At 41.3% G+C, this 14,169-nt stretch overlaps 1 protein-coding gene across 2 annotated transcripts in view; it reads left to right on the plus strand.

The window, feature by feature from the left end:
* The first annotated feature begins 1,662 nt into the window (after positions 1–1,662).
* The window catches only part of LRCH2 (leucine rich repeats and calponin homology domain containing 2), a 102,860-nt gene continuing 90,353 nt past the window's right edge, over positions 1,663–14,169 (plus strand). Inside the window, exon 1 of one of the 2 annotated variants that reach the window (XM_040999664.1) lies at positions 1,663–2,053. In XM_040999664.1, the coding sequence (XP_040855598.1) occupies positions 1,681–2,053 (373 nt within the window). In that variant the 5' untranslated portion in view covers positions 1,663–1,680. The remainder of the gene's footprint in view (positions 2,054–14,169) is intronic. The other variant, XM_040999663.1, reaches the window with a different exon arrangement.

Raw genomic sequence — 14,169 nt, forward strand, 5'->3', positions numbered from 1 at the left:
CAGATCCTGGAGGCCTACAATGCTTGAAGGAGTTTGTTGGGTGTTCTCCTAGTCTTCTATGTTTAAAAGGCACTCAGGTTTTGAAAATGAACTAACAATTCATGATTGATTGGCTTTATATACTCTGTGTTAACTATTCAGCACTTCACTTAACCTACAACTTGTGTTTCACAAACAATGTTTATGTGTGTGGTACAGACAGCTAGGAAGTACGATAAGATACAATTTACAGGTGCAATTTTTAGATTTGACATTGTATTATATTAAGACAAACATGATATCTGACCTTTTGGGATTGGCTCATTTCCCTTAGCATAATGATTTCCAGTTGGGGCCATTTGGCCACGAAGAAACGTATTTCAGTTTTTTAAATAGCTAAATAGTATTCCATAGAGTAGATGAACCATAGTTTCCTTATCCAGTCTTCTGTTGGGCCTGTCGGTTGCTTCCATGTTTTTGCGATTATTTATTGTGCTGCAATCAACATGGGGGTTTCTTGAGTAACAGGTGTTTTGGATAGAAGTGATATTGCTGGGTGATATGGTAAGTGGATTTTCGCCTGCGATTTTCACCTCTTATCACTGTTATTACTACTACCCATGGGCAATGATGATCTATTCTGTACTGTACTCCCATTGGAACCACATGGGTCATATGCTAGACTTTCTGCAGGAAGATATTGGACACTCTTTTGCACCACCGTAGCGTTACATTGATACTCCTGCTATGAATTTGACAACACCATGGAGATGAAGACTCACTATTTTATTTTATTTAAATTTTTTCTTTTTTCCTTTTCAACCCAAGGTGGACTGTACCTAATGGGAGGCATAATGGAAGAGCAGCAGAAATAAATATGTCCACAGGCAGAAACAAACAAACAAACTAAAAAGAAACAACAACAAAAGAACCTTTAATATTTTTGGTGATGAAAGCATTTTTCACCAGCCAACACTGACATAATAAGACGAAACGAGAAATATTTTGAAGATCTTCTCACAATTTCAAAGAGTGGTGGAACAGAATATGAACTGGGGTGCTAAGTTCGCGAAGGCTGCTTTTGGGCTGGGACACACACTGAGTGGAGCGGCTTCGTTGAAGACAGGGCTTTTTCTACTTTGGAGTTCTAAGGGATGGTAGAATTCACTTCTGTCTAGTGTTGTGTTCATTTTCCTCCCCGAGTGGCTCCTCAGCAGTGCGTTAACACTGTAAATGATTCCCGAGGCATTATCAGTAAGTTTAACAGTAAGCTCTCTCTTGGTCCTTTTAAATGCGGCTTCTGTGTATTCTGAAAGAAATCCCTTTCATGCTTATGTCACGTTTGTTTTTGTTTTGCATAACGAAAAAGGTGGTGCAATTTGGAGATTTGGGCATCAATCGTCCAAACAACCTATAGTGAGGCTTGTTTCGCTTCACGAGATTTGGTACCCAAAGCTGTGGAACCAGGTTTCAGCATCCTTCCTCTCATCAAACATTTCTTAAGGCAAGCGTTGCGCCTTTTCGAATGTCGTCTGCTCTCTATTCTATACCTCCTCTCCGACCGCCCCCTGGGTTCCTTTCCACCCTCTACCTCGCCCCCTCCCGCCCCCTCCGCCTCGAGCCTGCGCATGCGTTCTAAGAACCCCTACACTCAACGACACAGGCTGAGTATTGTCGGGGGCTATTCTCTCTCCCAGGAACATGGCGGCGAGTCAGGGAGGTGGTGGTAACAGCGGGGGCGGCGGTTGTGGTGGAGGTGGAAGCAGCGGTGGCTGTGGCGGGGCCGGAGGCGGCGGCGGCGGGGCCGGAGGGGGAGGTGGCGGCGGCGGCGGCGGCGGCGGCGGCGGCGGCGGCGGGACCGTGGTCGTGCCCATCCCGGTACCGACTCTTTTCGGTCAGCCGTTCCCTAACGGGCCTCAGTGGAACCCAGGGAGTGTGCAGCCTCAACACACCGTGAGGAGCCTGGACCGGGCCCTGGAGGAGGCGGGCAATTCTGGCATCCTGAGCCTCAGTGGTAGGAAACTCCGAGACTTCCCCGGCTGTGGCTACGACCTGACTGACACCACCCAAGCAGGTGACAGGACGGGGGTGTGTGGGGGGGTGGGGGGAGGGGGAAGCTGGGCTGCGAAGGAGGCGATGGGAGAGTGGGTGGCTGCGTAGTCAGTCGTTGGGCTCCGCTGGTCTGGGCGAGTACCCTGGGGCTGACGGAGTCTCAGCAGCTCATTCTTTAGGACCCCCCCCCCCCAGTGGCGCCGAAGGGACGGTGGGGATGGGTGGCCCTGGGGGGGGGGGGTCCTGAACCAAGGATGTATCTGAACTGGTGACCTGTGGGGGTGGGTGGCAGGGCATTATTGTGGAGGCGACTAAAGCCATGAAGGGCAAGAGGGAGGCTTAACACCCTCCTTAATGCATTTTCAACTCCTGGATGTTCCGTCTTTTCCGGAACAACAACAAAACCCGGCAGCAGACAATCCATAAATCCTGGCTGTACATACTCCTTAAAGACGTCCATGCCCACAAGAGCGCCAGAGCGCCTTTCTCCAGTACAGCAGGACTGGCGTGCTCTGTGTTCTTATGTTGTGTGTGGTTTAATCATCCCAAGACAATCTTGGCTTCTTTCTAGTCACGTATGCCCTTAAAGATTGAGATTTTTCATTTTCTGGTTTGTTGAGGAGGTAGTGGTGGGCAAATTAGTATTTGCTGCAGTGGCAAATTAAATCATCAATCACTTAATGTGGTTCCTGGGGGAAGCTATTCGTTGTTTTGAGTGATATTGGAGTCCTCATTTTTATAGCAGAAATATCCCCAAATTTTAAGGGTTTCTTGGAGGAAAAAAAATGGATTTGTGGAGTAATGGATTATCATTTTTGGATGAGAAACTGGCCATTGTAGTGTTTTGCGCACTGTGTCTAGAAGTCTTTGTTGTGGCTTTTTTAAATTTTAAATAAATCAACACACTGTTCCCCTTCTGATTATTTTATGTATGCTTTGGTTTGATGAAAGGTTTTTTTTTTTTTGCTTTTCACAATCTTTTAACTTTGCTATTTATCTGTTTCTGTATCTGCTGTGATGAAAGAAATCATGCACAAAGTTATTTTAGCAGAAGTACTGAATTTTGATACAATATAGTCAGTAAATTCACCCATGAGAAGTAGTAAAAGTCCTTCTTTTAAGAACAAGACAATTTCAAAATATTTAGTTACTATATATTTTATCAAGGTATGTGTGTTTCAAGAGGAGGAAAATGTAAATGACTGGTTCTCTTAGGATTTCTGAGAAGTGTAGATTTGTAATTTTTACCTAATTTTGTAATTTGGAAAGCAGGTTTGACTATTTACTCCTTAACTCTCAATGGATTTCCCAAACAATATATTCACATGTTCATGACTGTTTTGGCAGGATATTATGTTATTTTGGAATGTTCCTCAAAGGCTTCAAGGAAAATGGTTTCGGTCTGCATTGTTACAGGGTATCTTTCTTTGTATATTGTTCTTTATAACATATAAAGCTTCCTTTTATCTACAAGATAAAGGTTAAGCATCTTAGCTTAACATTCAGGACTTTCACTTTCTGGCAACAGTTTATTGTTGAAACCTTATCTCAGAACTGCTCCTAAATAGAACCCTTTCTCCCAACTTGATCACTTTCCCTTTAACACATTTTGTGCATTTCTGCCTCCTCTTTGTATAAGGCCATCAATGTTTGCTATTTCCCTTTTTCTCCGCCTGTTTACTTTTGTTCAAATGCTAGCTTTTCCAAGAAGCCATCTCCGGCTCCCTTAGTCCACAGAAATCTCCTGTGTCTTTGAATTCCCATGGTACTTATTGCCAAGCTGTGCTGGCTTTCTTTGCATTTTTTTATTTGTGTCTTACTTCTCTAAGAAATGGAGAGTCCCTTAAAGGGAGAAAATAAGCTATATACATATCAGTTATCTCATTATGGATTTATTTTATTGGTTTAGAAAATATTGCTTATTAATAATGAATATAATGTTCTCCGATATAACATTTGGCTTTTTAAACCTTCATTGTGTTGAATTTTCAAAGCAAGCTTCAACACAAACCAGAATTTATTTTATCTGATAAGCATTCACTCATCATAAACTTTATTAGTGTTTGTAGTAGCATGGGCCTTATTGAAGCAATTCCCCTTCATTTTACTTTTCACTTAAATGCATGGGACCGTTTCAAAATCAGAGTTTAAAAAGTCCTGGTGGTCTTGTTTTCATTTGAATGAGATGTCTGCAGGTGACCTGTTTGCTGAAAGATTTATTTATTTATTTTTTTACCTGAGTGGCTGGTGCTGTAACACACTGGGTTAGCTGCTTAGCTAGTATCCCATATGGACACCCTGCTGATCCAGCTCCCTGCTAATGGCATGGGAAAGCATCAGAAGATCACCCAAGTGCTTGGGTCCTCTCACCCGTGTTGTATACCCAGAAGAAGCTCCTGACTCCTGGCTTTGGCCTGGCTCAGCCTTGGCCATTGCAAACTGATTTTAATGGATGAAAGTTTCTCTCTCTCTCCCTTTCTTCTTCTAATTTTGCCTTTCAAATAAATAGAAATATTTTCATAAGTTGTCTTATTTATTTGAAAGGCAGAGAGTGAGAGGAAGAGATAAAGACAAGTCTTCTACCTGCTGGTTCACTCTACAAATGGCCACAGCAGCCAGTACTGAGCCAGCCTGCATACTGGAGTGTGCAACTCCATCTACATCTCTCATATGGATGGCAAGGGCTCAAGCACTTGGTCCTTCATCTCCTGCTTTCCAGGCTCTTTTACAGGGAGTTAGATTGGAAGCACAGCAGCCAGGACTTGGAATTGGCACTATGATAAGGGATGCTGGCACCATAGGTGGAGACTTCATTTGCTACTTGCTTTGTACAAAATTCAGCCATTAAGCATTTATGGGATGATAGCTTTGAATGCAAAGAGACCATCATACATTATGTATAAATAGATACACGGAAACAAGAAACGCAGGGAATGTTTGATGTTACATATATATATATATGCATACACATACAGTAAATCTTGATGAAAACAGTTCTGTTTGATAATGTTGCTATAGTGTGCTTAAGATAATTGTCCATGGAGTAATATTTTAAAGGCCAATTAACTAGTTAGCAAGTCTATAATGGTTTATTGTGTTGTGAAGAGACTGGGAGAAAGGAAAATAACTAAGAAGCTATTCTGTTCATTTTTGTGAGAGGTAGTAAAGATCTGGCTGAAACCATTGCATTGGGGGAAATAGGGAAATTTTAAAAGAAGGGGGGAGGGCTTTTTGTGTTATATTCCCTTTTTTCAAATATATGTAAGCCAAAATAGACCAGTGGTTCTGTACTCCGCAGTTCAAATCATGAAAGGTTTTTGTTTTCCTTTTTGTTACTGTTTCACATGATGTAGTTTTATAGGTATAGGGATTCCCTCCTGCCCCCTTCCCTTCTTCCCCACCGCCGTTTTCCCCTTCCACCATTTCCCCCCATATTGTTATAGTAGTATAGCTTTATCAACATTTACAAGTTTCTCAATCTCTTATTTAAGTGTATCATGACATTGTAGGTATAGATAGAATGGTAGAAAATCTAGTATCATGCTGTTAAGATATATTTGACTGTTTTCATTGGGAGTCCTCCTTTTATTCAGGAGTAGAGATATATACTGTAATATATCTTCATTTCCCCATATGCTAGTGTCCATTACACAGTTCATCTACCACAATATATGTATATGCTTGTTCACCTATATATGTTTGTTTTGTGTTTTGCACGAATGTTGCTTTATATCAAAGAGAACATGTGATATTTGCCCTTTTGGGATTGACTTATTTTGCTCAACTTGATGGTCTCCGATTGGAACAATTCTGTTGTGAATGGTAGAATTTCATTCTTTTAAATAACTGAATAGTATTCCATGCAATAGATGTACCACAGCTTCTTTATCCATTCCCTCTTTTAATGGGCATCTGGGTTGTTTCCAGTCTTCAGTATTGTAGATGCTGCTGCTATAAACATAGGGTCACAGGGTGCTTTCTCTTGTGTAGGTATCGTTTCCTTTGGATTTATTCCCAGGAATGGGATAGTTGGGTCATCTGATATATCAATTTTCAGTTGTCTTAGCACATTCCATACTGACTTCCATAGTAGCTATACCAGCCAACACACCCACCAACAGTGGAATAGGGTACCTTCTCCTCTACATTCATGCCAGCAGTTGCTGTTAGTAGGTTTCTGTATGTAGGCCATTCTCACTGGAATTAGGTGGAACTTCAGTGTAGTTTTTATTTACATTTCCTTAGTAGCTGGGGAGCCTGAGCATGTTTTTACATGTCTCTTTGTTCCTTTGAAAAATAGCTGCTCATTTCCTTCACACATTTCTTCAGAGGATTGTTTGTTTTGCTGTTGTTGAATTTCTGAAGCTGGTTGTGAATCCTGGATATTAGTCCCCTATCAGTTGTGTAGTGTGCAAAGATGTTCTCCCTTTCTGTTGGTTGCTTCTTCACTTTGTTGTACAGAAGCGTCTTAGCTTGATGTAGTCCCATTTGTGTATTTTGGCACTGACTGTGTGTTTGGTGACTTTTCTAAGATGTAGTTGCCTATTCCTGTATTCCTCTACATCCTGTAGAGTGATTCCTATGTTTTCCTCTAATTGTTTGATGATTTTCTGGGTATAGATTAAGGTCCTTGATCCACTGAGAGCTGATTTTTTGTTTAAGGTGGAGGTCTTGTTTCCTGTTTATGGAAGTAGATATCCAATTTTCCCAATTGTATTTGTTGAAGACACTAAACTTTTCCCTGGAGTGTTTTCACTTCTCTAATTGAAGGTTAGTTGCTGTGCATGTGTGGGCTCCATTCTGATGTTTCGATTCTGTTCCATTGATCTTCTTTATTTCTGTGCCAGTACCAGACTGTTTTGATGACCACTGCCCTGTAGTATATCCTGAGGTCTGGAATTGTGATTTCTCCAGTTTTATTTATATTCCTCCAGATGGCTTTGGGTATTCGTGGTCTCATGTTTTCAGATGAATTTTTAAGTCGAATGTTATTGGATTTTTATTAGGATTGCATTGAATCTGTGTATTACTTTTGGTAATATGAACATTTTGATGATGCTAATTCTATTGATTCAGGAACATGATAAAATTCTCCATCTTTTAATGTCTTATATAAAGAAGGGTTTTTTTTTTTTTTAAATCCATACTTGGGCCCCACTCCAGATCAATTAATTCAGAATGTCAGAAGGTAAAGGACTTAGAAAGCATTGTTAGTTATTCTAATGTGTATTTATAGTAGAGTAACCATCAAAAACCTCACTTTTGGACCCTGCGCAGTAGCCTAGTGGCTAAAGTTCTCGCCTTGGACGCACTGGGATCCCATATGGGTGTCGGTTCTAATCCCGGCAGTTCCACTTCCCATCCAGCTCCCTGTTTGTGGCTTGGGAAAGCAGTCGAGGATGGTCCCAGTGATTTGGGACCCTGCATCTGCATAGGAGACCTGGGGGAGGTTCCTGGCTCCTGGCTTTGGATTGGCACAGACTGGCCGTTGTGGTCACTTGGGGAGTGAATCATCGGACAGAAGATCTTCCTCTCTGTATCTCCTTCTCTCTGGATATCTGACTTTACAATAAAAATAAATAAATCTTTAAAAAAAATTTACCTTTTATACCTTCAAGAAGTATTTGTTTGACAAAACACTTAAAATTTAGTGATTAGCCCAATGCCACTTCAAGCAAGTGGAAGCCAAAACTAGGAACTTATTGTTCTAGTTCACTGTACTTTTCAACAGACTGTGAAGCAGATACCGTTTTTATTTTTTGTCTATTGTGTTGTGTCTACTCACGACATCATATTGTGAATAGAGATTCTCTAGGAACCTGTAGTTTCCATGTGTAACTGATTTACATTTAGCATTGTTCAATAAATTTGCAGTAATATATAAACAAAGTCTTGTTTTTTAAATTTTTTAAAGATTTATTTTGTTTTTTATTGGAAAGTCAGATATACAGAGAGGAAGACTTTTCACTTTGATGAATCACTCCCCAAACTGCCACAATGGCCACAGTTGAACAGATCCAAAACCAGGAGCCAGGAGCCCCCTCCGGACCTCCCACACAGGTGCAGAGTCCCAAGGCTTTGGGCCATCCTTGACTGCTTTCCCAGGTCACAGGCAGGGAGTAGAATGGGAAGCGGGGCTACCAGGATTAGAACCCATGTGGGATTCTGGCACATGCAGGGCGAGGACTTTAGCCGCTAGGTTACCGTGCTAGGCCCCAAGTCTTGTTTTCTGTAACAGGACTGCTGTGAGGATAGTAGGCATTTCTTGGCAAAGTTTCATTTCTGGTGTCCTCCTCTTTGCAATTCTGTCTTTGTCCTGCTATACTGTTCATTTTTCTGTCATTCTTCGGGGTTACTTCTGTTTGCTGGTATGAAGTGCAAAACTAAATGGTTATGGCTGTCTCTCCAAGGAGATTAACGTTTAAAAGGAGGGGGAGGGTTGGAAATTTATTTGATGCTAAATGGTTCCTTGTGCCTGACCTTTTTGAGTAGATCTGGTCTTCCAGGCACCCTTCTGATTAAAGTCCTCGCTCACATCAGGACAGAAAACCTGGGATCAGAAAGTTGATAACCTGTTTCAGGAAAGTCGCTGACTCTGACTTTAATGTCTTTTCTGGGGTCTGTGTGTGGATTTGGCAAGATAAAGGCGTAATTGCCTTCAAACTTTATAGTCCAGCTAAATACTTAGGATAATTTGTTGATTTGCAAATGAATTGAAATGGTTGTTCAAAGAATTTTGAAAACTTTTCTCATATGACCCTGTAACCATTTCTACAAATAAGTGAGTGTTGCAGCCCACTTGCAGCTGCTTCCTCTGGTTCTTTATACAACACCACCTCTTTATGTCCATGAGCAGGAGGTCTGTGAAACGGATTTCAGAATTGTTACATACATCAGATTGTGCTGTGCTCTGGAAATTGCGTTTCCTGTAAATCAGCCATCAACTCTAGCATTTCCTACATGTGTTTGTTCACCTTTTCAACTGGGGTGCGGTGCATTGGGTCAGGTTTAAAACTGAACTGGAAAAATGCAGCATGTATTTTGTGGTGAGGATCTATTTATAGGTAAAGATCTTTACTCTGATCAAGTTTGCGGAATGTGCTTGTGATTATTATTTTGTGGCCTGATTCTGATATCTGCCTTGCTTTATACATTAAATGTCTTCCTGAAAATGTGAAGGTGAAATGCGTTTTTGATGGTTAGCTCATAAATGTAGGTTGAATTTGAGTTGTTGAAATCTACTTGTAATTGGCTTTCTTCAGTAATGAGTTTTAAAGCATGAGTAGTTGTCCCTTCATTTCTTTCTTTTGCAAGTTCATATTTTAAATTAGAGGGCATATTCACCATTAAAATGATGCAATTTATACAGCTCTTTATAAATTTATAAGCACTTTCAGATATATTATCCTATTGTGTCCAAGTAATAACCCTGTGAGCTTGGCATGGTGAATAGTAATTACTCCTTGTAGGCTGAGAGAGGTTAAGTGGTTTATTCAAAGTGAAATGACAAGTGTACGGCAGAATGTGGCTTTGCCAGGTTTAATAATATACTAGTGTTGGTTCCACTGTATCACATTCTCTTTATGATTATGAACTGTGATTAAACACTACAGCAAGAAACACTTTAATCTAGAAAATGCTTATCTAACTTGATGATTTTGTTATATGATGTGGCCTGTTTGGTTTTTCATGTGTTTTTTGCATAGGTTCTCATGTCTTTCTGCCTGATGATTTGAGAATACATTCATCAAGTAACTTTTTATTGAATTCTACTTTGGAAAAATGATTGTGGCCAACAGAAAAGAAGAAGGCATGGTCCTTGTTCTTGAAAACTTTATTAAAAAAAGAAAAATTTATTAAATAGCCAAATACATATAGTAATGTATATAATAATTAGAAAATAATTACATTATGATATATAATATTCGAAATAGTATATTTGAATAAACTGTACAAATAAACATTGTGTAACCGTAACATAAGGCTTTTTCTCAGGAATTAAGTTAGCTTGGGAAAACTGCCTGAAAAGTTAGTTGTAAGAACAGAAATGGGGCCCGGCGCGGTGGCGCAAGTGGTTAAGTCCTCGCCTTGCACGCCCGGGATCCCATATGGGCGCCGGTTCTAATCCCGGCAGCCCCGCTTCCCTTCCAGCTCCCTGCCTGTGGCCTGGGAAAGCAGTTGAGGACGGCCCAAAGCTTTGGGACCCTGCACCCGCGTGGGAGACCCGGAAGAGGCTCCTGGCTTCGGATCGGCATAGTATCGGCCCGTTGCGGCTCACTTGGGGAGTGAATCATCAGACGGAAGATCTTCCTCTCTGTCTCTCCTCTCTGTATATCCGCCTTTCCAATGAAAAATAATAAAAAAATAAATCTTTAAAAAAAAAAAAGAACAGAAATGGGGAGGTCTGTGTTGTGCCATCATGGATAAAGCCAGCAACTGTGACGCCATCATTCCATATGGGGCCAGTTTGTGTCCCAGCTGCTGAACTTTCAATCCAGTTCCCTGCTAATGGAAAGGCAGTGGAAGATGGTCCAAGTGTGTGGGACTCTGCCACTTACGTGGAATACCCGGAAGAAGCTGCTGGATTCGGCCTATCCCAGCTGTGGCCATGGTAGCCATATGGGGAGTGAATCAGTGGATGCAAGAACTCTCTGTGTCTCTGTAACTCTGAATATTAAAAAAAAAAAAAAACCCAAAACTCTTCAAGGGTTAATTGAAGAATGAACATATGGAAGTGATATTTCTTTTTTGAAGTTCCAAGGTACACTGTTTAAGTGTGCAAAAGTGTGCATCATTATCTCAGTGCGGAATGCCCAACAATTCATTTTGAGGGGCACTCAGACTATTCTGCCCACACCCCCGCCCCCCAATTCTGCAGAGGCTGCTTCTCGTCAGGACCTAGAAAGGAAACTCTTGTTTTTCTCTGCATTTTGGACATTTGGGTACTTCTTGGAGCAAGATTTTTCTAATCAAACCTCCAAGAAGTTCCAGAAATGATTGTCTACTTCTCTCTGATGGAAATACTTCAACATTCCTGGGAACCATTCATTGTAATAAAAGAAAACTGTATAACATGATTTTATAAAACTGAGATTTCTGTTTATCTCAATTTAAACTAGTGCATTGTATTTGCAAAATGTCAAACTTCAACTTTGGTCTGTACATTTCTCCTTTTGCAAATAAAACAATCATTATTTTTCAATTATATAATACCACTCAGCAGACCATAATAGGTAATTAAAGAATGAATATTTTCTAACATGCTTTTGTTAGCATATTTAAAAAAAATGGTGATTTAATTTTATTTGAAAAGCAGATTTACAGAGAGAGTGTAGAGAAAGATCTTCCATCTGTTGGCTAACTCCCCAAATGGCTGCAGTGGTCAGAGCTGAGTGATCCAAAGGCAGGAGCCGAGCCAGGAACCTGGAACCTCCTTCGTGGGTCTCCTTTGTGGAGTCTCCTTCGTCGAGTTTCCTACGTGGGTTCAGGGCCTCAAGGACTTGGCCATCCTCCACTGCCTTCTCCATTGCCTCCCCCCACTCCACCCTACTCCCTGCTCTTAAGATTTATTTATTTTTACTTGAAAGGCAGATTTATAGAGAGGAGACAGAAAGATCTTCCATCTGTTGGCTCACTCCCCAAACGAGCCATAGCAGATTTTTTAATTTTATTTATTTATTTTTTAAAGATTTATTTTTATTATTTTTTCATTGGAAAGGCGGATATACAGAGAGGAGAGACAGAGAGGAAGATCTTCCGTCCAATGATTCACTCCCCAAGTGAGCACAACGGCCAATGCTATGCCGATCCAAAGCCAGGAGCCTCTTCTGGGTCTCCCACGCGGGTGCAGGTTCCCAAAGCTTTGGGCCATCCTCGACTGCTTTCCCAGGCCACAGGCAGGGAGCTGGATGGGAAGCAGGGCTGCCGGGATTAGAACCGGTGCCCATATGGGATCCCGGGCATGCAAGGCGAGGACCTTTAACCACTTGTGCCACCGCGCCGGGCCCATAGCAGATTTTTTTAAAGAAAAATTTTCTAAATAGGAAAATAAATTCCATCATATTTGTGGATACTGTTGTTTATGTTTACTCCTTTATGGTGACAGATTGTCATTTTATTTTTAATTTAATTAATTTTTGTGAAATATTCAGAACCCAAGTACTTGGACCATGTTCTACTTCTTTCCCAGGCACATTAACAGGGAGCTGGATTGGAAGTAGGGCACTATGAACTCTTATTGCTGCCACTGTGGGATGTATGAGTTGTAGGTGGTGGGTTAATTCACTATGCCACAGTGTTAGCTTCAATTTTTCCTTTCTTAAATAATTGTGCAGTTGGCATTATGACATAGTTTAAGCTGCTGCTTGGGACACCTGGATCCCATATTTGAATGTAGGTTCCAGTCATGTCTCCTTTGCTTTTAGTCAAGCTTTCTTGCTAATGTTCTGAGGAAGGCTGTAGATGATGGCTCATGTTCTTGGGTATGTGGTTTGTGGCTTTTGGCTTTGTTCTGGTCCAGTCCTGGCAGTGGCTGATAGTTGGATTTATTTATTTATTTATTGAAAAGGCAGGTTTGCAGAGAGAAAGAGAGACAGAAAGATCTTCTGTTTGCTGGTTCACTCCCTAAGTGGCCCTGATGGCTGGAGCTGCGTTGGTTCGAAGCCAGCAGCCAGAAGCTTTTTCTGGGTCTCCCATGTGGGTGCAGGGTCCCAAGACTTTGGGCCATCTTTGACTGCTTTCCTAGGCTACAAGCAGGGAGATGGATGCGAAGTGAAGAAGCTGGGACAGGAACTGGAGACCATATGGAATCCTGGTATCTTCAAGGTGAGGACTTTAACCCCTAGGCTACTATATTGGGCCCAGTGGCTAATGTTTGGAGAGCAGAACAGTAAATGAAAGATTTTTCATTCTGTCTCTTTTTCTCTGTCACTCTTTCATGTAGACAAAGAAACAAATCTTTTTAAAACTATGATCAATAAATGGCTGGGGGTGTCTGTATGTAATGGGAAATCAGTTGCATTTAAAAAAATGTGCATTAATATAGTGAACTGAACATCTTTACCTTATTATGCATGTCAGAATGAGTTTATCTTATTTGTTTTATGTAATGACTATCAAATCACTGCTTTCAAGGAATTTATTATAACATATTTGTATAAAGTTGGAACTCTCATGCCTATTCTATAAATTAGATATTAGTTTTCAGTAATGGGGGAGGAGGAGGGTAGATTTTTTTCCTCCAAGAGAGATAGCTGCTAGTGCCTGAAGTTATTTTTTTCCCACTGTTTGGGAAGTTCTGTTGACATCTGATCAGTAGCGAGAAGGGAGTGATTCTGGCAAGCATCCTTCAGTGAAGAAGGCACTCCACAAAGTAGATTTGCCTAGTTCAAATGCCAGTGGTGCCAAGGTTGATAAACCCTGGGTTACAGCAAGAGAAATGTCATAAGTAAAAACAGACTATAATGCCTGTTCAAAGTGGGAGAAATGACATTGTGTTGTTGGATCATCAGATGGAGATTTATAAAGAAAGTGGAAGATTGCCTTTTTTGGCAGGCATCAGATTTTGTAGTTATGCATACATACAGAGAGGAAAAAATGTGTGTAATAGCATCTTTGAATCTCATCAAGCTCATATGTGGAAAAAAGTCACCATTAAAAGTATTTATCGGACCGGTGTGATGGCGCAGTGGTTAGGGTCCTCACCTTGCACGCCCGGGATCCCATATGGGCGCAGGTTCTAATCCCGGCAGCCCTGCTTCCCATCCAGCTTCCTGCCTGTGGCCCGAGAAAGCAGTCGAGGATGGCCCAGGGCTTTGGGACCCTGCACCCATGTGGGAAACCCAGAAGAGGCTCCTGGCTTCGGATAGGCATAGCATTGGCCGTTGCGCTCACTTGGGGAGTGAATCATTGGACAGAAGATCTTCCTCTCTGTCTCTCCTCTCTGTACATCCGCCTTTCCAATAAAAAAAATAAATAAATCTTTAAAAAAAAAGTATTTATCGACTTTCAGTTTATTTGTAAGGTAGAGACATATAAAGAGACTGAAAGACAGTTGATCTTCTATCCACTGGTTCACTCCCCAAGAGACCACTTCTGTGGCTGGGCCATGTTGAATCCAGGGGCTCTTGAGTCCCTCTG

The sequence above is a fragment of the Ochotona curzoniae genome, unplaced genomic scaffold (genome assembly GCF_017591425.1).
Source record: "Ochotona curzoniae isolate NIBS_2020 unplaced genomic scaffold, NIBS_Ocur_1.0 scaffold_1852, whole genome shotgun sequence".
In the NCBI taxonomy this organism is placed as follows: domain Eukaryota; kingdom Metazoa; phylum Chordata; class Mammalia; order Lagomorpha; family Ochotonidae; genus Ochotona; species Ochotona curzoniae.